Raw genomic sequence first — 21,498 nt, 5'->3', positions numbered from 1 at the left:
GGGAGGGAAGGAACCCCAGCAAGGTAGAATGCTATGGAATTCACCCTCCCAAGCAGCCATTTTCTCCAGGGGAACTGCCTGGAGTTCTGTCATTTGGAGACAAGTTGCAATTCTGGGAGATGTCCAGGGCTCTTTTTGTAGCAGGAACTCCTTTGCATATTAAGCCACACACCCCTGATGCAGCCTATCCTCCAAGAGCTTACAGTAGGTCCTGTAAGAGAGAGCCCTGTAAGCTCCAGGAGGATTGGCTACATCGGGTTGTGTGTGTGGCCTAATATGCAGAGGAGTTCCTGCTACAAAAAAAAAGTCCTGGAGATCTTTGTCCACCACCAGGAGGCTGGCAACCCTACGGGGTGGCCTTTAAGTTGGCTGCAACTGGCTGCCACTTGACAGCAAGGGGAAAAAAACTATGCCAAGGTCATTTAAAAAAAATCACTAAGTGGGGGAGTGAGGAGGAATCAGAGGTGGCCCTTCCTGAGCTGACCGTGCACTGAATGTGTAAGTGGCCTGACCTTTGCTCCATTTCGAGCAAGCATGTGATGGCCGGTTTGTTTGTCTCACTCCGGATTGCTTGTCCGCCCCCTTTTGCAGTTGCTGAGCAACGTGGCATAGGAAACTCACGCTGCAAATCACCCGGGCCCTGCTCACCGGTGCAAAGAGCCAAGTTAATTGTTGCAAAGCTCACTTTCTTTCCTCTCCCCCCCCCCCATCACCCCTTTCCCTAAGCAGGCTTTGGGCCCGAGCCATTTCCCAACCAGGCGGCTTCTGCTGCAGGATGGGGTTGGCCGGTTAACTCTTTGCCTGCAGCTGCACTGCCTGTTGCCTTGGCTGGTACTTCAGGTGCTTGGCTTTCTCTGCCCAGCCAGCCTGTAATGTGTTTGAACTTTCACGTGCCTTCCCATTAAGGGCCACGTCTGCGCTGTTCACCATGATCGCAATGCCAGTGTGTCTTTGTACCCTGCTATCTAATGACTATTGTGAAGTGGATGGCCCAGGCCAGCCTCATCTTGTCCGATCTCGGAAGCTGAACAAGGTCCCCCTTTGGATGGGAGATCACCAAGGTTGCTGGAGTCACTACCTGGAGGCTGGCAATAATAAGAATGAGGAGGAAGATATTAGATTTATATCCTGCCCTATGCTTTGAATCTCAGAGCGGTTACAATCTCCTTTACCTTCCCCCCCCCGCCACACACACAACAGACACCCTGTGAGGTAAATGGGGCTGAGAGAGCTCTTACAGCAGCTGCCCTTTCAAGAACAACTCCCTACAAGAGCTATGGCTGACCCAAGGCCATTCCAGCAGCTGCAAGTGGAGGAGTGGGGACTCAAACCCGATTCTTCCAGAGAAGAGCCCGCGCACTACACCAAACTGGCTCTCAACTCCCCTCTGTTCATCCCTTCCTTCAAAAACCCCACAGGGTCATCTACGACTTGACAGCGCTTTCCGATGCCATCTGATTTCCAAAAGGATTGTCAGGTCTGACTCTTATGGAAGTGGCTGTCCTGCCTTGGAACTGGCTGTGGAGCTCCTGGGGGAGTAAAAACCCTTCGCCTAGAAATCCAGCATCTCAGGAAAAGTCAAACTGATAACCTTTCTCCCTCACGTGCTGACTCAATGTGGAGTGTTTTGTTTGCTTTGTCTTTGTGGAGCGTTTGATTTCCTGAGTGAGGCCCAGACGCGAGGCTTTTATGTTGCCTCTTTCAAAGAGGGAAGAGAGAGAGGAAGAGCAGGAACATAAGCCAGTTGAGCTGGCTTCCCTGGAAGTCTCTTTAAATATCTGCTAAGTAGCCAGTCCTGACTTGGATAGCCCAGGCTGGCTCAGTCTCACCAGATCTCAGAAGCTAAGCAGGGTTGGCCCTGGCTGCTATTTGGATGGGAGACCTTCAAGGAATACCAGGGTCACAATGCTGCGGCAAGCACTGGCAAATCACTTCCGAAAGATCTCTTGCCTCGAAGCCCCTCACAGAGTCAACATAAGTCAGCACACAAAATAAAGTAACCAGCTTGCCTCTCTCTCCCATGAAAGGAGCCAGTTTTAAGCATCTGTGCAAACCGAAACCTTACAGATCGGAATGGTTAGCGAGTGAGTCCTTTAATCTAGGCCGCTTTTTAAATCCCACTCTTCCTCCAAGGGGCTCCAAGCGCCTTGGAGGTGCTGTTTTCCCATTGATTCTCACAATGGCCCTTCACAGTGGGTTGAGCTTGGGGGTGGGGTAACTGATCCGAGGTCACCCAGCAAGCTGCGTGACAGTGGGTGGATTTGAACACAGGTCTTCCCTAACCGCTATAACCACCCCGGCTTCTAAAGGGAGGTGATTCAAACCTAGTGCCAATGCTGTGAAATGGATGGAAACAGTAAGAAGTAAACACGGGCTTAGTCAACGTCTCGTGTCATCCTGTCAACAAGTTGCAGTGTTTTCTCCAGAAATTATTACAGATGCGCCTGTGACCAAAAGGGATTTAAGATACAAATGGCACAACTTAGAATTCCAGGGTCTTAAGGAGGGGAGGGGGACGGGATAAGATATGCACTCCAGTTTACGCTGGAAGCTTCATATGGCTTTCCCTTTGAACTTTACCTCAATTCAAGGATATTTCACTCTGGAAGCCTTTGATTAGCCTCCCTGCATAATGGGGAGGATGGAAGGGTGCGGTGAGCACAGCAGCGAGCTGCATTCCTGTCCATCACAAAGAAGTTTCTGGCACGATATCTGAATGCAGGCCGGAGCTCAGAGCATGGATCAGATTTTGCAACTCGAAATGCTGCGGCGTTTGGGGCATGGAGTGTTGCCTAGCGCTAAACAACTCTGATGTTTAAGAAGCGGAAATGTGATACTCTCACGTATGGGGGAAAGGATGTTTCAAGGGTTGTGTTTCCAAAGGCAGTTTTGATGGTGTGCAAGCTGTGGTCATGAAGGGCTCTGTAGGTCAGAGCTACCTTGAATTGCACTTGGAAATAAATAGGCAACCAGTGGAGTGCCTTTTAACACTGGGACAGTGTGAATTTGCAGCTAACTCCAGGCTTGGCCTCCCCCTCTTCCCGTTTGCCTTATCAGCGGTGCCTGTCTTTTCACCAGGGAAGGAATAAAATGCAGGGTAGAGCAGTCTGTTAGATTTTCTAGATCCCTACACATTTTGCAGTATGCTCTGTCAGGGGAATCTATTTCTAGGTAAGGTATGCCACATTGTCTACTTTCTGATGGACCTCCTGACGGCGCCTGTTTTTGTTGTTGTTTTTTGACCACTGTGTGACACAGAGCGTTTGACTGAATGGGCCATTGGCCTGATCCAACATGGCTTCTCTTTTGTTCTATCTTTCTTCTGTGGACCTTGTATGAATTCTTTTTTTGAGTTCGTTTGTCTTTCAGTATTAAAAGGCTTTTGGTTATGTACTGTCTTAATGTTTGAATTGCACTAGAGGATATGTAAAGGTATCCCTGTAACATGCTCAGAGTGCGTCTTAAACTTCATCCTTAGTTGGAGACTGCTAGGCATTCCCTCTGACCTGCTCCTCCGCTTGCCTGTTTGGTTGGTCCCTAACTGGCCTCTGCAAGGCAGAGCAGTTTTCCTGCAGGTGGGTCATTCTGCATCCCAGTGGTTAAGGAATCCCAGTTTGATCCTTCTGCCTTCCTTTCTTCCCCCAGGTACGTGCAGAGCTTGCTGGACATCATGGTGTTTCTGGATAAAGACCCTGAGGACCAAGGGACACTGGGACAGTGAGTTTGGGTTTGGGTTTGGGGGGGCGGGACATTGAGAACACACCAGTGAGGATCGCCAGCTTTTTGGTCTTCAGGTCTTTCGCATTTTTAGATTTTTTTTCTTCTGCATCGATCTGCTTGTCTTATCCACAGCGGCAATTTTAGAGTCTCTCTTTTATAAGCCACAACAGCCTTTTGTCATTTTTTATCAGCTCTAAAAAATTTTTATTTTTATCTGCTGCTAAAATTTGCTCTCCACTATTGAAGTTTTTAAAATGCATTTTGGACTTCCGCTTCCTCTTGTATTGTGTATTACTCGGCTGTTTAGGCTTTATTGTTGTTTCTAATTTTGTTGGACGATGAAGAAAGCTGACGGGAAGAAAGCTGATTCATTTAAAGTGTGGTGTTGGAGGAGTGCTTTGTGGATGCTGCAGACTGCCAAAAAGACAAGCAAGTTCTAGATCATAGAATCATAGAGTTGGAAGGGACCTCCAGGGTCATCTAGTCCAACCCCCTGCATAATGCAGGAAATGCACAAATATCTCTCTCACACACGCAGCAGTGATCCCTGTTCCATGCCCAGAAGGTGGCAAAAGCCCTCCATAATCCCTGGCCAAACTGGCCTGGAGAAAAATTGCTTCCTGATCCCCAAAGTGGCCATCAGCATTTCCCTAAGCGAGTAAGAAAGGACCACAAGAACTAAGCACTGATGTCCCCCATCCTGCCCTCCTTCTCGTGATCTGCCTAAGTCCGCCTCTGTTAAACTCCAAAGGAGAGCTCACCACTTCCCAAGGAAGCCTTTTCCACTGACGAACCACTCTGTCAGGAAGTTCTTCTTAATGTTTAGCTGAAAACTCTTTTGATTTAATTTCAAACTGTTGGTTCTGGTCCAACTTTCTGGGACAACAGAAAACAACTCCCCACCATCCTCTACATGACAGGCCTTCAAGTACTTGAAGATGGTGATCTTATCACTTCTCAGTCATCTCCTCTCCAGGCTAAACATACCAAGCTCTTTCATCCTTTCCTCATAGGACTTGGTCTCCAGACCTCTCACCATCTTTGTTGTCCTCCATTGGATGCGTTCCAGCTTGTCTATATCCTTCTTAACTTATGGTGCACAAAACTGAACACAATACTCTAGATAAGGTCTAACCAGAGTGGGGTAAAGCAGAGTAAATAAATCTCGAACTCTCCCCAGATGCTAAAATAACTGCACTTAGACTATTGTACTTTGGTTACATTATGCGAAGACAAGGCAGTAATGATTAACTAAGATCTGTCAAACCAGGAGCTGATTTGTTTACCACAATTCATCTTATCTATAGTTTCACATGATGTCTGAACCAACTATCTGCCTCTGTGCTCTTCCAAGCGCAGAGGAATTTGTGGAAACCTATCAGGATTTGAACCGTCATCTGCAAGCCAAATCCTGGTTTCACAATTTCACCATAACTAAAATAATCCATGACTCCTTGTTCTAACTAAACTGACCAATGGAATCTCAAATTGGGTACAAGTGTCAATTCGGGAAGGTCACACACAACTGTCAGTTTCACAGCAGTTGCATGCATTTGAGCTCTTCTTAAGAATCTGTGTTCCTCTAGGTTCACGAACGCCCTGGTCACCATCCGGAACCGCCACAATGACGTGGTCCCCACCATGGCACAAGGTGTGATCGAGTACAAGGAAGCTTACGGGGACGACCCGGTCTCCAACCAGAACATCCAGTACTTCCTTGATCGCTTCTACCTTAGCCGAATCTCCATCCGCATGCTGATCAATCAACACAGTGAGTTGTTTGCTTCGGCTCACGTTTAATCTTCTTCCTGCCCGTTTGAGCTGCAGCACCACACCAGTGGTTTCCGTTTGCCTTTTCTTTCATCTGATTAAAGCTCTTGATCAAAGACCTTGATCAGTCACGTCCCCTCCTCTGATAAATATCGTCTTCAAGATTTTATGCACAAGTTAGAAAAATTCAGTGACAGTAGTATTAGATATATCTGATAAAAGAAGTGCAATTATCTTATAGCAAGGTAAAAAGGAGATGTCCAAAGAGTACCTTAAAAACAGATTCCTAAGAGTTATGTACAAGGGATATGCCAATAAAATATGTACCAGTGTGCCAAACATCACTACAGAACAGTTACACAAATGCTCTGAAAAAGGGGTCATCATAGAATCACAGAGTTGTAAGGGACCTCCAGGGTTATCTAGTCCAACCCCTGCACAATGCAGGAAATTTGCATACATCTCACGCACACACATACATCCCCAGTGACCTCTGCGCCATGGCCAGAAAATGGCAAAATCCTCCAGAATCCCTTTCCAAACCAACCTGGAGAAAAAATTGCTGACTGACCCCAAAGTATCAATCAGCATTTCCCTGGTTGTGTAAGAAAGGGCCACAAGAATTAAGCATTGATGCAACTCCTCCTGCCCTCCTCATGATCTGCCTAATTCTCAGAATCAGCATTGCTGTCAGATGACCGTCTAGCCTCTGCTTAAAAACCTCCAAGGAAGAAGAGCCCACCACCTCCCGAGGAAGCCTGTTCCGCTGAGGAACCGCTCTGTCAGGAAGTTCTTCCTAATGTTTAGCTGAAAACTTTTTTGATTCAATTTCAACCTGTTGATTTCTGTTCCAACCTTCTGGGGCAACGGAAGACAATTGTGCACCATCCCATATATGACAGCCTCTTCATTGGGTTACCTCTCTTAATAGGGCGGGCTGTGCATCTAACCTTGTCAACAGAAAAAAACTTCTAAAATAATTTTGAAGGCACAAATTGAAGGCATAAGAAGGCAGTGATCTAGGCGGGTTTTATTTAAAAAAAAAAAAAAAGACCGATCCCTGGGGGAGGTGTTTTTGCTTGCAATATGTTGGTGTGTAACTCTGCCTTGAAAATCAATGTGTGTGGTGAACTTCCCCCTGCTCCTTTAAAGCTCTGGGAGATCCACCCCTGCGCACCTGGATCAATTAGTGTTATAAATGCTGGCTTAGGCTGTGAAAATCTTTACTTACGCTTGGATCAAATAGTTCATTTCTGTTTTCTCCCACAGCCCTGATATTTGACGGCAGCACCAACCCCGCCCATCCCAAGCACATCGGCAGCATCGATCCCAACTGCAACGTCTCGGAGGTGGTCAGAGGTTAGTTGGCTCTGGACATTTGCGTTTCACCTGGGAGCATCCCCTTTCCTCTAGTGTGCTTCCGATTCTCGTTCCTGCTCTTTGGGGGGGAGGCTGTGCGTAACCAAGGCTCGTTCTTCTCCCCTCTCTTTTCCTAGACGCTTACGACATGGCCAAGCTCCTCTGCGACAAGTACTACATGGCATCTCCTGAGTTAGAGATCCAGGAAGTGAATGGTGAGTCCTCTGGAGATCAGGGGTGAGGGCAGGAGGGGGAGGAGTTGGAGATAGAGATGCTGGGGGCAGGCAGGTGAGGAGATGATGGAGATTGGAGCTGTGATAGAAGCTTCTACTCCATTTTTATTTCCCCCTTTCCTCAAGAAGCTCAGAGCAGTGTGCTTGGTTCTTCCTTTCCCCATCACTTTAAAGAACACACCCGTGAGGTCCGGTAGACTGAGAACAAAAAGCTGGTCCAGGCTCACCTTCCATGGAGATAGATCAAGATGCATAGTCGTATTAGCTTGCCCCGTGGTGCAGAGGGTTAAAGCTCATGACCTGAGTTTGATCCCCGGTGGAAGCTGGGTTTTCAGGTAGCCGGCTCGAGGTTGACTCAGCCTTCCATCCTTCCGAGGTCGGTGAAATGAGTGCCCAGCTTGCTGGGGGGAAAGCGTAGACTACTGGGGAAGGCAATGGCAAACGACCCCGTAAAAAGTCTACCGTGAAAACGTTGTGAAAGCAACATCACCCCAGAGTCAGAAACATCTGGTGCTTGCACAGGGGACCTTTCCTTTTCCTAACAGTAGAAAAGAGCCAGGAGGCCAGTAGCACTTTAAAGACTAACACCGTTTATGACAGGATAGGAGCTTTCGTGAAGAAGCGAGCAGATGACTCACGAAAGCTCCTGCCCTACGATGGATTGTGTTAGTCTTTAAGGGGCTGCCGGTGTCTTGCTTTTTCTGCAAGGTCTCCTTATGAGCTTTTACGGCGAAGCAGAGATTTGAAGTCCGGTCCCCAGTTCTCGTGCTGACACTTTGATTGCCATGCGGTGCTGACTATCCTTTTGTCCCAAAATCTGTGGGCACGTACATGGGGTCGATTTTGGTTTCTCACCCATCCCGTCCCAAAAGAGACTGAGCTCTGCACATAAAATGACCCAGTTGCTATCCATGCTTTCCTGTGCAAATGAATTCATAGGGAACATCTGTGCCCAGATGGGAGGGAACATGACAGCAGGCACTGAGAGCACTTTGCCCGAGGTCATGCGTTGAGCTTGTGGCAAAGGAGTGACCGTAGAACCCAGTAGGTCTCCTGGCCCATAACCCAACTTTTTGTCTCTCCCCCAGGCTCATGTTTGTTTTATTTATGGAAGACCTTTCAAATGCACAGATGGCTTAGTCTTCAGAACTTGCTCATGAGCAAGCAGATAGCTCGGAATGAAGGGTGTTCTCACCATTAAATAATGGGTTGGATCCCGTGATTATCTTCCATTCAGTGATTAGTTCCTACTCAGCATGCTTAAAAGTGCAGCATGTGCCAGAGAGAAAGCTCTGTTGCAGACAGAGGGTTGGATCTAGCCAGCTGTTCTGCTCAGACTCTCCCTGTACCTTTCCCCCTCCTTACTACAGCCCCCACCCCACTACTTGCAGGGCTTTTGTCCTTGCAGATCCCATGATACCCAGCATAGCTTGTTTGGTGGGCAAAGGGGACTCTTCCTTTTCCACTACTGGCAAACTCAAGTCGGATCCAACCCAGTGAGACTTACTTCTGAGTAAATGAGCACAGGAACAGACTACTTGACCAAGAAAACATTAATGCTAAAATGCCCGCTTCTGCAAGCCCTAAAGGTTATACAATTTTGCGAGTTTGGAAAAGAATAAGAATGAATCAATGAAAATGGCAGTGTCAGATTCTTTCGTTTGGAAGCAAAGATGCTTTACTTTCAGCAAGATTTGCAGTACTTTCATTTCTGCCAATGGGAACAGAATCTATTTGTGCGAGGTGAAGTGTTTGCACATAATCTGAGGTCTGGCTCTCCCTTGCCACTCCCTCGTGCGCTGTAAACAAGTCACCCAAAGCAATCTGTCATAGAGGTGGCATTTCAGTTCATTGGGAGAAATCCCTTGCAATAGTCTTTTGTGTTTCTGCTGTCCCTGTTGTGTTTGGTGGATGTCCCCCCCCCCCAAAAAAAAAAAAGTATTGTTAAAGCTCCATCCCTTGAGCTTTTAGAGCAACCACTTGCCTCATTATTCTTTTTTCCCCCATCCATGTAATTCAGAAACAGGAACAGGACCTCACTCTTGGCCCAGTAAGTAGCAGTTTGGTTAAGCGGCCGTTGTAGAGTTGGCATTGTGGCTTGGCAGCTAGAGCTTTGCTAAAATCCCAGCTTCCTTCCTTCTTCCCTCCTTCCATTCCCGGCTTCCTCTCGCCTTGCCTTTAAAAACAATCGCAGCAAGCCGCCAGAGGCTTGCATAGTGGCCTGGAGAAGTCAACACGTATTGCTCTCTGCATCGTGAAGGTGCTACGATGGGAAATCAAAGTTCATGAGGATTGGATGGTTTTCTCTCCCTTTCATCAAAGTGTTTGGGGCAGGTGGCAGCCCTTCAAGATGTCAGAAAGTTTCAAATCCAAGGTTTTCTACTGGGGAATGGCTGTATGCACTCTCCTGGATAGGCCAGGCTAGCCTGATTTCATTGGATCTCGGAAGCTAAGCAGGGTCACCCCAGTCAGTATTGGGATGGGAGACAACCCAAGGCATACCAGGGTCACAACTTAGAGTCAGGCAATGGCAAATCACCTCTGAATGTCGCTTGCCTTGAAAACCGCATAGGGTTGCCAATAAACCAGCTTCAGCTTGACAGCAAAAACCCGCAGTGCTACACGTACAACTCTGTCTCCCGTATGAAAGTCCCATTTCTCCTCCCTAGTCAGTTCAGCCTGTCGTATGGACGTTAACAAGAGCCCTGCTGGATCTGACTTAAAAGGGTCATTTGGTTCAGTCTCCCACCCCCCACAGCAGACAGCCAGATGCCCCAGAAGGCCCGTCAAGCAGGGAACAACTGTTGTAGCTTCTCCCTCCCTCCAGTCCTTGCATACAGCCATTCCTTGGTAGTCTCCCATCCAAATATAGGGGCCAGTTTGGTGTAGTGATTAAGTGCACCGACTTTTAGCTGGGAGAACCGGATTTGATGCCCCACTCCTCCACTTACAGCTCTTGGAATGGCCTTGGGTCAGCCATAGCTTTCACAGGAGTTGTCCTTGAAAGGGCAGCTGCTGTAAAAACTCTCTCAGCCACTCCTGCCTCACAGGGTGTCTGTTGGGGGAGGCGAAGGTAGAGGAGATTGTGACTACTCTGAGCCTCTGATATTCAGAGTATAGGGCGGGATATAAATCCAATATCTTCTTTACCCACCCGCCTCTGGGTACACTGGCTTGGGACATGGCTTAGTCATTGTGGCTAATACCCACGCGTTCATGTAGTCAGAAGACAGTGGCCATCAGATAGGTGTGTGAAGGACTTTAATTGTCAGTCCTGCCTCTGCTGTCTGCCAGCCTTCCCCCCCCCCCCCCCTGCCATCAGGTCACAGCTGACTTACATTGACCCCATGGGTTTTCAAGGGAAGAGACATTCAGAGGTGGTTCGCCATTGCCTGCCTCTGGTGTTCCTTGGTGGCCTCCCAATACTAACAAGGGCCGAGCTCACTCAGCTTTTAAGAGCTGACGAGATTGGGCTGTCCTGAGCTATCCAGGTCAAGGCCTGATTCAAAATTCTAGTGTTATTGGAGAGGGAGGAAACCATTCCTGCTGTCTCTTCTCCCCACCCCGAGTCTGACTTTTAGCAGCCTTTTGTTGTGTCGTCTCTGACAGCAGACTGAAAGAGCTTGCCTTTCTTCCCCCACCACCCTCTTTGCCCGGGGGGGGGGGTGCATTGTGTCCCTTCTGTAATCTTATCTCTTTCCATCTTCCACAACAAAATGGGGTAAGAATAAGTGCCACCTACTCCACGAAGCAACAAATAACATTTAGCTCAAACAAGAACATGCATGTCCAGACTTCCACACTCAGAAGCGCTCTGGAACCTGCAAGCAGGTGAATTCCATCCTCCGTTCAGTGTTGCAAAAATTGGATTGCTTTATCCGGATTTATACCAATTGCAAAGGTTCTGCAGGAACTGGAAAACCAGCAGAAACGTTGGAGGTTGTAGTGGTGGAAAACCATTGCATAGAGGGCAACTGAGCCTTTGGAGGGGAGAAATGCAAGAAATACAAGCGTTGGATCATACTCAGTGGAAGAGGGAGGCGGGACCCTCTTTGACCATTGGGAAGGGCCAGGGGTTATGAGACCAATGTAGACAAAAACCAAATGGGGTGGGAGTTGTCATGAAGAATGGAGGAGTCCAAACAGATAACTTGGTAGGATCAAGTCCTGAATTGCTGGCAGAATGTCTCAGACAGGCAATTGGAGCTGACCCTATAGCAGAGGTGGCCAAACTTGCTTAATGTAAGAGCCAAATAGAATAAACGTCGGATGTTTGAGAGCCACAAGACATGAATGTCAGATGTTTGAGAGCAGGAAGGAAGGAGGGGGAGGTGGAAGGAAAGCAACTTTAACTTTAGATGCATTCTCCAAGCTGCTGTCTGGCTTGGCAGAATGATTTAAAGAGACAAATGCTTTCTTCAAGTTGGCTGATAGAGCAGTGGGGGCTTCCAGAGCCACACAATATGTGCACAAGAGCCACAGTTTGGCCACTGCTGCCCTACAGTCTCCGTTAGCCGGTTAATGGGCCGAGCTAGAAGCCCATCGGAAACTGCAGAACAGGCAATCAGAACAGGATATTCTGCTGCTTTTGAGCCCTTCTCGTGCTTATTGAATGGCAAAAGCACCTACCTGTAGCCGTGAAGAATGGAGTGGGGAGATTGTCTCTTAGAGGTCTAATCTAAAGCAGGATTCTTGGCAAAACCAGCATGCATCCAACCCTTCCAGTTTGTCTCGGACGTGGGTCTTGAAATGTGCGTGGATGGCGCCCTGCCCAAAATCAGCCCTTGGCCCCGTTGCGCAGAAGTAAATGGAGAAGTATGCAGCATGGATGCCTTGCGCAGGGGTGGGGTTGCAGAGAAAAAATTGGAAGAACCAAGTGGGGTGACCAGGATGTTCTTAATAACCTCTCTTTCTCCCACTTCTAGCGAACCATCCCGACCAGCCCATCCACATGGTCTACGTCCCCTCTCACTTGTACCACATGCTCTTTGAGCTGTTCAAGGTAATTATTCCTTCCCCATCCCCCACCCCCACCAGCTTCATCTGTTCTTTTTAATTTGGGTCTAAACAAGGAGAAGGAAATCCTCCGTCCCTGAAGCAGAGGGCTTTGTTGGAAGCAAAAGATGCACTCCCATCGGTGCTGGCCTTGCACTGCGACTGAAAGCTGAGAATCAGCAAGTCCTCAGTTCGAAGTATGCCTTCAGCAAGCTGTGCTCTCTTAGCCTCAGCTTTCCCCCTGCCTCTGCCGTGGCAATGCTTGATAAGCTTGTTGTAAGGGCTGAAATGTCTTGTTGAACAAAATGCAGATGCCGAAACAGATCTGGGGCCAAAACAGATGTGACGCAGAAAAACCCACACAGTAGGTTGCCTCTTGCCGACTCCTCTGCTCGGTGGTGCCCAGTTCCTCCACTCTGTTTCCTCTTGCCCTGTTTGCCTTTCTCTGTGATTTCCCCCCCCCCCCCGTAGCCTTGTCAGGAGGGCCACTTCCTTGCTCTTTTGCCAGCAGAAAAGCTGGTAGGGTCCAACCTGTTATTTTTAGGGTTGCAGCATAGCAGCTGGCAAGGTCCCCCGTTGCTTGAGAAGGCAGCCATCTCTAGCCTCTGCCCATGAAGTTAAGTGTGGAGTTCCATCCCTAGCTTGCCGAAGTCTTTGATTCTTCCCATATCCCTCCCTCTGGAGAAAATCCTATGTGGGGTCTTTTAGGGTTTGTGGCAAAAGGGGAGGAGGGAGTAGGAGAGCTGTGGAGCTGAGGTTGCATTGCCTCTCAAGGTTTGGCCATAAGACAAGGCAGCAATTACAAACAGAAACACCCTAAGGCCAGACCTTCGTTGCTTTCTCTTCCGTGCCTTCCTGATGGACTGACCATATGCTTGTAGTGGTCACTGGGGCCAAAACAGATGTGACGCAGAAAAACCCACACAGTAGGTCTTCTATGTTGTTGCTTTGTGGCTTGGAGCCTTTGAGTGAGTTTGTTGTGCTTCAGATCAGGGGTTGCCAACAAGCGCCCATGGGCACCATGACACCCACCATCTCCTTTTCTGGTGCCTGCCAAGTGTTTTTAGGAAGTGAGCAGGGTCAAGTAGAGGGTTTTTTTGCCCAGCAAGTTTTTGATCAGCTGTTGAAGATTTGACTGGCTGTGAGGATTTCTTTTGAAGCGTTGCTTTGGCGGCAGCCGCCACCACAACAGAAGGATCTTCACTGTGCGATGGAAGGTAAGCTGTGGCAGCCATTTTGTGACTGGGTCCATCTCCTGTCACAGCCATTTTGTGGCCAGCTCTACCTCCTGTGTCAGCCATTTTGTGACTGGGTCTGCCAAATCATGTCAAAATGCCACAGGATCTAAAAGTTGGGGATCGCTGCTTTAGATAGCTTTTTCTGTGTAGCATGCTTCCTTTTCCTCCATTCATAGGATTCAAGCCTTAGTAAGGGCCCTAATTATCCATTCAGATATCCCAGCTTTGTTTGTTTTTCAAAACAAAAAGAGGATGCATAACTGGCAGGAGCAAAAACACCCATTTGTTGTGACACTAAAGATGCCCAATGACACAGGCTGGGCAGGGCTCTGATGCGCTTCTCGTTCTCTGCCGTTGCTTCCCCAGAATGCCATGAGGGCCACCGTCGAAAGCCACGAGTCCAGCCCCACGTTGCCACCCATCAAGGTGATGGTGTCGCTGGGGCAAGAAGACCTTTCCATCCGGGTAAGTGAGGCCTCCGATGGAGACATGAGGGAAGTACACTGAGGAGCAGCTGCAGGTAGTTGTTGGGGCCAGTTTGAGTTAGAAAGCAGTTCAGAAGAACTGGGTTCAGATCACTGCTCCTACCATGAAACTTGTTGGGTGACCTTGAGTCAGTTACACAGTCCCAGGGTTACCTCCTGGGAAGGGCTGATGTGTGGATGTAATTGAGAAGGAAAGCCCATGCACGCCCCCTGGAGCTCTTTGGAGGAGGTGCGGCGGGATAATAATGTAGCAAATAGACAAGGAGATAAAGACAAAGGTGACTGCAAGCACCAGTCGTTTCCGACTCTGGAGTGACGTTGCATCATGACGTTTTCACGGCAGACTTTGTGAGGTGCTTTGTCATTGCCTTCCCCAGTCATCTACACTTTCCCCCTTGCAAGTTGGGTACTCATTTTACCGACCTCGGAAGAATGGAAGGCCGAGTCAACCTTGAGCCAGTTACCTGAACCCAGCTTCCGCCAGGATCGAATGCAGGTCGTGAGCAGAGGGCTCAGACTGCAGTACTGCGGCTTTACCACTCTGCGCCTCGGGGCTCCTAGACAAGGAGATAGACTTCCACTTTCGCAAATAGATCCTGTTCCCATTGGCAGAAACGAGACTGTCAGTGGACATTCCTACTGGAGAGTTAGTGGCGATAGTGGAATCCAAGCCATGGTTTCATATCTGAGCTTGATGGATCCTAACAAAGCGCATGCTGCATTTTCTTGCAGCGGCCCTCTCCATGGTGAATTGAGCCACGGGTTTTGTGTGATGTCTGAATGGTGTCAATGTGTTCTTCTCCTCTGGCTCAGATGAGCGACCGAGGTGGCGGGGTCCCTCTGCGCAAGATCGAACGTCTCTTCAGCTACATGTATTCCACAGCGCCCAAACCAGAACTGGGTACCGGAGGGACGCCCTTGGTATGTGACGGACGAGGTGGTGCGAGAAGAAGCGGGCTAGCATTGCAGTAACTTTCCAAGACTTTTTTAACCAAGCAAGGAATCCTGGGAATTATATTTCACCCATTTGCGGGGTTGGGGATTGGACAGGCAAGGTTACATATAGTGGGACCAGTGTTCCCTCTAAGCTGCAGGCCCTGTGAGCAAAAATTCTACTTTGTGAGCTGCTGGCATTAAAGTTGTGAGCTCCTGCATAAATCAGTGTGCTCTGGGGTCCTCCTTCCTGATCTAAGACAAAAATGTGTGAGCTGGAGTCTAAAAATCTGTGAGCTAGCTCACGCTAACTCAGCGTAGAGGGAACTCTGAGTGGGACATCCCAGCTTAAGTTTTGCAATGTAAATCTGCCCTGCCGTTTCTTCTGCAAGCTGTATGTGAGTAGAAGGTGTTGTCCTGGTCCTTAGCAGCTTCTCTTTTCTCCCTTTTCTGGCCTGGAAAGAGCAGAGTAGGAGGTGCAACAGCACAGCAGTATTCTTCCTAGCTGAAGAAAGAGCTGGGAGTCGATAGACAGTGGAAGGGCTCCGGGGGGGGGGGGGGGGGGGGAGAGAATTTGCCAGGATGAGTTTTGCAGACTGGCTTATAGCAAGAATGCACAGGGGTAGTTTCCTGAGCCTGTGTTCATATGTGTGGTGGTGGGTGGGCTGGAGAATAATAACACCAGGTGGGTTGTCGAAACACTCATCACTTTTCTTCTCCCTTCTCTCCTGCTAATGCCAGGCTGGCTTCGGCTATGGGCTCCCTATTTCCAGACTCTACGCCAAGTACTTCCAAGGTGACCTTCAGCTCTTTTCCATGGAGGGCTTTGGGACAGATGCGGTCATCTATTTGAAGGTGAGTTGGTTTCCAGTCCTTCCCTCCCCAAGTCTAGCGTGGGAATTCCTACTCAAATGAGCAGGCAGAGCTGCTTTTTACGGAATCAGACCATTGAGCTGGAATTAGGTTTTCACATTGCCTGGTCCTTTGGACTGGAGATGTGTGGGATTGAAGTTGGGACCTTACATGAAAAGCAGCTTCTCTGGTGCTGAGCCACGCCCCCTCCCTAGGGATTTATTGGTGCTTTGTCCACTTGTCAGGAGACACACACGGTCTGTGTTGTTATTTCAAACAGGCTTGCATCCCACGAGTGTCCAGTTTTGATCAATACCCTGTTTTTTCATCAGGGGTGCTCACTTGAGCCACGGTTGTAAAGCCTGTCCTGAGATCAGAGTCGTATTCCTGCTCCTGAGGTCATTTGCCTTTAACCAAAATGAACTGTAGGCTAATGACACGCTCACTCCGTGTAGAAAAAAATATGCAATTGTATTCAGTATATATTCAGTCTATTTCAAAATATTTCCTCTTATGAATATCTCAATGGTGCAGACAAAAATCCATCTTGTGCACAACACTCCTACTGTCCCCAAAAAATCAAAATTGATTAAAGTCCAATGAATCATAAAAGAACCGGTCCATTATATTTACGGGTTCAGTAGTGTTGTAGTGCTGTATTTCATACCTTATGTCATATCTTATTGGAACGCCGCTGCCAGTCTCACTCCATGTAGAAAACTGGCAGTGGCGTTCCAATAAGAGATTTTATACAAAATAATAATTTGGAAGGCCAAGGTATGAAATACAGCACCACAACACTACTGAACCCATAAATATAATAGATGGTCCCCTAAAGAAGGGTTCTCCCCAAAACAAAATGGACCAGTTCTTTTATGATTCGTTGGACTTCAATCAATTTTGATTTTTTTTGGAGTGTTGTGCCCAGGATGGTTTTTTGTCTGTACCATTGAGATATCATAAGAGGATATATTTTGAAATAGACTGAATATATGCAGAATACAATTGCATATTTTTTCTACACGGAGTGAGCGTGTCGTTATTCTACAGTTCTCTTTACTTTTGTGGTCCCCTTCTCTGCTGATGTTTAACAAAAAGGAAGGCTGAGGTTCCAGTGGGGCCGCCTTCTCATAGTGGACAGGGTGGGGGAAACTGACCTTCCCGTTGGCTGCCGAGCCCTGAAACCAGTGCTTTGCAAAACCTTTTCTGATTGGGTTAAAGTTATGGATGCTTGAATGCAATAGTGGCAACTTTTTGTTACTGCTGGACTGTCTCTCTCACACGCTCCTGTCCCAGTAGCTAAGAGAACTAAATATCAAACAAGTCAGAAACTTTGATCAAATCATTAACATTTACTTTTTTTAAAAAAAAACATATTGCTGTGTGTGTTTCTTTGAAAAACCTACCTTGGTCTTGGAGGCAGTTTACTGCTGAGAAATGATGGTTTGGATTGTGTAGTAAGTCTTGTTGATAAAAAATTTTATGGCAACGAAGGTGTATTTTTTTTAAAAAAAATATTCTACAAAATGAAGCTTCAGTCATTGGGCCTAGTGTAAGAGATTCAGGCCGGAAGAATATTTGGGTTTTCAAAAGGAAAACTGGGTCAAAAGAATCATTTTGAGTAGTTGTTTTTTACGTCCTCAAATTGAATTTCAGTCCATTGCTAAGATGACATACTGCTTTAATAGCTACTTGGTTTGCTATTGTATTCTTCTCCACCCTGTGCATCTGGCTGTATTGGGAAACATCTGTCACTATTCAACATGCATCACCACTATACTTGGCTCACCTGTCCTCCATTACAAATATACCATTTTTCCTCCCAGGAAAAAAAGGGTAGAATGCCATTTTTTGACAAGGAAGTACATAGGATATACAGCAAATCGTAAATTTGGTTTGCAACCTTGAGAGACCTTCCAAAACTATCTGAACGTGTGCTGGCGAATGCCGAATATAGCAGTGGTCAGCCAGAGGTTGAATCCACCCCTGTTGCCAAGTTCATTCCAAACTGTGCTCCTTTCTTCCCAGGCCTTGTCAACAGACTCAGTGGAGCGACTTCCTGTATACAACAAGTCAGCATGGCGCCACTACCAGACCAGCCAGGAAGCTGATGACTGGTGCGTGCCCAGCACAGAACCGAAAAACACTTCCACCTACCGGGTGACCTAAGACTCGCCTTTGTTTCTGGGTGAAGAAGGCCTCAGAGGTGGAGAAGCTGGACTTTGATGTTTGGAGAAAGAGGGAAAGGACTGCAGTCATCACCAGCGCAAACCCACCTTCATTTACGAGACCTCAACGGACACTCTCTCTCGGGCGGCTCAGGCAGCAAGCTGGCCAGATGGGAGCCCGACTGCTTTCTTCAGTCGGGGAAGCACATAGCTTAGATCCTTCTCTGCATCATTGGAGCCCTGCATGGAGCCTCCTCACTTCTGACCCTCCCATCCCTACCTGTACAATCCTGTCTTTCTGTCTTGTAGGTTGGAACTTGCCTTCCATGTTCCTTTTTTTAAAAAAAAATCCTGCCATCATTATAGAAGCTGGGTATTAACCTTTTGCGAGGTGGCTTGGGGATCGACAGAAGAAAGTGGAAGAAGCGCTAGCCTGTGTTCTGCTTTCTGACAGGGAATGAATAGCTCCTCTCTGAGGAAAATGGGTGATATTGGCAGAGTCCAATGTCCTTGTTACAAAGCATAGGTGTGTCAGAATTCTTGGGTTTTTCTGCACTCTCATTTTCATCACTGGTGCGTCCCTATTGCTTTTGGGGGGGGGGGTTCTTTTCCAGATGTGTTTTGCTACTTGTGGTCAATTCAGTGTCATTGATTTGTCACGGGCAGAAATGGGGCTTTCGCCTGATGGTCAGTCTCCAGTGAGCCTGTAGCCAGAGATGTTTTGCTCTCGGGGCAATTTTTTCCACTCATGGGGCAGCCTAAGAGAGAATAAAGAAATTAAATTAAAGTAATAATAAAATTCTGTTAATTTATTTATGGTGGTGGGCTGTGAGGGTTCAGTGAAGGGGCATTGCCCCTGAATGCCCCACTGTGGTTGCAGGCCTGGTTGAAAAGCTGCAGGGAAACATGCTGGAGATTCAGCAGTGTAATATTGAATTGACCACCAGAGGGAGCAAAACAAATGGAAAAGGAGAAAAAAACCCAAAGCTGTAGGGACTCACAAGTGATGAAAAATAAGCCTTGTTAAGCATCAGGAGGAGAAGGGCACAAGGAAGTTTTTGAGTTAATCTTATTTTCCCAACAAGCATATAACCTTTTAAGATGCTGGAAAAAGATTCATGAGAATCAGTTGCCTTGAGAGTGGGAGAAGTCAGGCCTGTAAGGCCGTTTCAGATGTTCTGTTGGGTACTTAGAGGCCTGCAGAGTAACTCCTGTCCTGAAGGAATTTTCTCCATTTCTATTTTCCGGACCTTTGGTGGTTTTCCCTGTTTATTACATTGATTTGTCACGGGCAGAAATGGGGCTTTGGCCTGATGGTCAGTCTCCAGTGAGGCTTGTGGCGGCATTTGAATCTGCCGCTCGTGATGGAGTTGCATGTATGCTCTCAGCACATACTGTCATCTCCCTAAGCAAGATGGTTGTTTAGATTGCCCATCCCTCCGGTGGTGAACACTTCCATGACAAATGCAAGTCATTGGGGGACAGGTGGAGAAGAGGCTACTGGACATGACTTAGCCTGGTTCCTTGAGGTGCGAATGAGATGTGGCATTTAGGGTTTCCTTTTGTGGCTGTCAATGGGGGCAGGGGTTCACAAAGAGGCAGTGCTTCTTTGCCAAAATGAGGGAAGGACTGGCGAAGGAGCTGTTGCCGCCAGCCAAGGACTTTTCGGATGACATTCCAGGGACAGCGAACGTATGGCGGGTGGTAGAGCAGGATTGCAGTGGCAAGATCTGTCCCCCAGACATCACGTGTTGATTGAGAGAGAGGCAGCGGGTGCAAGCCTGCTCCTGTAACAAAACCTAGGAAAAGGAGGGTTCCTGATCATGAGGAGAGAGGCCCCCTATGCTTGTACGCCCCCCTATGTCCTCTTTGCAATGGATGCACTGAAGTCAGTGGAGTGGAATTTCCCTCTGCAGTTCCTCTTCTCTCTCCCCTTCCACTTTTTTTTTTTGTGGTTCCTCTTCCACAGCCCACACGTTAATTCTCTCCAGAACCTTCCCTGGAAGAGTCTCTGGCGTCCCACGCATGAAGCACTGAGGCTGCAGCTTCCCATCTCTCCTGCTTCTGCACCTGCCTGCATGGACCTTTCCTCTCCACTGGCCCATGACAGGATTTTATTATTATTTTTTTTTAAAAAATCCTTGTCTAGGGGAAATGGAAGAGAAGGTGGGCAAAGTGTGCATTTTGGACAGGGGAACAAGTACAGGTGTGACTTCCACTCAGGGGCTGACTTGTTTTCAGTGTTTCCCCATGCCCAGCACATGTACAGCCACGTTCTTCCGTGAAGCAGCCACCAATCCCGCTTGGCCTCATGTTCTTTGCCCGCTTCTGCAAGCGGTCAAGAGTCATCCTCTTATTCTTCCCTTTTCCCCGTTGCATGGTATGCTTCTGAATGGTCTGGAGACCATCAGTGTATATATCATATATATCTATATTTTTATTATCTGGGTCAAACCACAGAAGTATCCAAAAACACACACAAGCTGCCACAGTATTCTTTAGCTCCTTTGATCAGTTGTCGGGGGTGGGGGTGGGGGAGAGACATGAAATCAAACTTGTTTAAAAATAAAAATAAATAAAATGAACCATACTTGCTTGGCTGTGAGTGTGAATCATTTCCGACAGGGTTCTCGGGCTTTCATTGTGAATTGGCATTGTTTTTTTGTTACGTGCTAGCATTTGGGGAGATTGCGGTGTAGAGGAAGGGAATACAGGTTGATCATCCGGGCCAGCCTACCTGGACCAAAGAACCCACCTTTAAATCCGCAGCAGCCTTGGAAGCCATTGAGCCTCAAACGTCTTGACTTCAGTCATGTGACAGGCAGAAGGGAAGCCAGAGTTATGACCTCGCCACTACAAGAGAGAGCGTCGGGGTATGGAGTTTTTGGATTTTCTCTGCCTAAGTTCATCGCTTTCCATAGACACACACGAAAATGTTAGTGGACAACTCCCACGTTAGTTCTAGTCAAGCTCGTAGTTGAGTACTCGTGGGTAACAGTTGCCTCATGGTGAGTCCCTTGTGGCATTTCAGTGTTTACACAAGGTTGGGCACAGTTTGTCCCCAACCTTTTTTTGAGATTCCAAGCACCCTTGGAATTTGGGCACAGAGTGGCTGTGGAGTCAGTCACAAAATGTGACTGGAGTCAGTCACAAAAGGTGGAGTCGGTCACAAAATGGCTGCCACACAGCTTACCTTCAGTCACAAAGTGAAGTTCCTTGTGCTGTGGTGGCAGTTGCTGCCAAGGCAATATTTTTAAAAATCTGCATAGTCAGCAGTCTTGCTGGGCAAACACTCCACCTAGCACTGCCTGCTTTCTAAAAATGTGGTGGGAAGTATGTTGGGGACCCCTGATTAGACATTTGTTTTCCTTCTGTTAATTCTTGAAGCACAAAAGGGATACTGTTTCTCATGTATCCATCATGCAAGCCCGTTTAACAAACAGCTGTGCATGGAGTGTTTCCCCTCACAGACTTGGGCCCCCTCTATGCATTTCATTCCCCCCCCCTTGCCACGTACAAGCATATGCAAAACATTATACACTTGTAAAACTATTGTGGCTGTGTCTTTGTCCAGTGCCTGGCCAGGGTTGCTTGGAGATACAGCATCTTGATTGTTACTACATTTAACAAATGGGTTCCAAACTGCAAAACCAAAAAAGAAAAAGGCTTCTATGCTTGTCTGAGCTCCCTTTAATTTCATCCAGTGGGATATCTCTTCAAGAGCTTTCTTCCATGCCTTAGTTAT

At 47.7% G+C, this 21,498-nt stretch overlaps 1 protein-coding gene across 2 annotated transcripts in view; it reads left to right on the top strand.

The window, feature by feature from the left end:
* The window catches only part of PDK2 (pyruvate dehydrogenase kinase 2), a 35,884-nt gene extending 15,541 nt beyond the window's left edge, over positions 1–20,343 (top strand). The window contains exons 3-12 of one of the 2 annotated variants that reach the window (XM_060255418.1): positions 3,646–3,717; positions 5,307–5,491; positions 6,760–6,849; positions 6,987–7,064; positions 9,103–9,132; positions 12,008–12,084; positions 13,682–13,780; positions 14,614–14,721; positions 15,475–15,588; positions 17,614–20,343. In XM_060255418.1, the coding sequence (XP_060111401.1) occupies positions 3,646–3,717; positions 5,307–5,491; positions 6,760–6,849; positions 6,987–7,064; positions 9,103–9,132; positions 12,008–12,084; positions 13,682–13,780; positions 14,614–14,721; positions 15,475–15,588; positions 17,614–17,754 (994 nt within the window). In that variant the 3' untranslated portion in view covers positions 17,755–20,343. The remainder of the gene's footprint in view (positions 1–3,645; positions 3,718–5,306; positions 5,492–6,759; positions 6,850–6,986; positions 7,065–9,102; positions 9,133–12,007; positions 12,085–13,681; positions 13,781–14,613; positions 14,722–15,474; positions 15,589–17,613) is intronic. The other variant, XM_060255419.1, reaches the window with a different exon arrangement.
* Positions 20,344–21,498: the final 1,155 nt, after the last annotated feature.

Source organism: Heteronotia binoei, chromosome 15 (assembly GCF_032191835.1).
Source record: "Heteronotia binoei isolate CCM8104 ecotype False Entrance Well chromosome 15, APGP_CSIRO_Hbin_v1, whole genome shotgun sequence".
Taxonomy (NCBI): domain Eukaryota; kingdom Metazoa; phylum Chordata; class Lepidosauria; order Squamata; family Gekkonidae; genus Heteronotia; species Heteronotia binoei.
The sequence above is the reverse complement of the archived record's forward strand: the minus strand, read 5'-3'. Positions and strand labels throughout refer to the sequence as shown.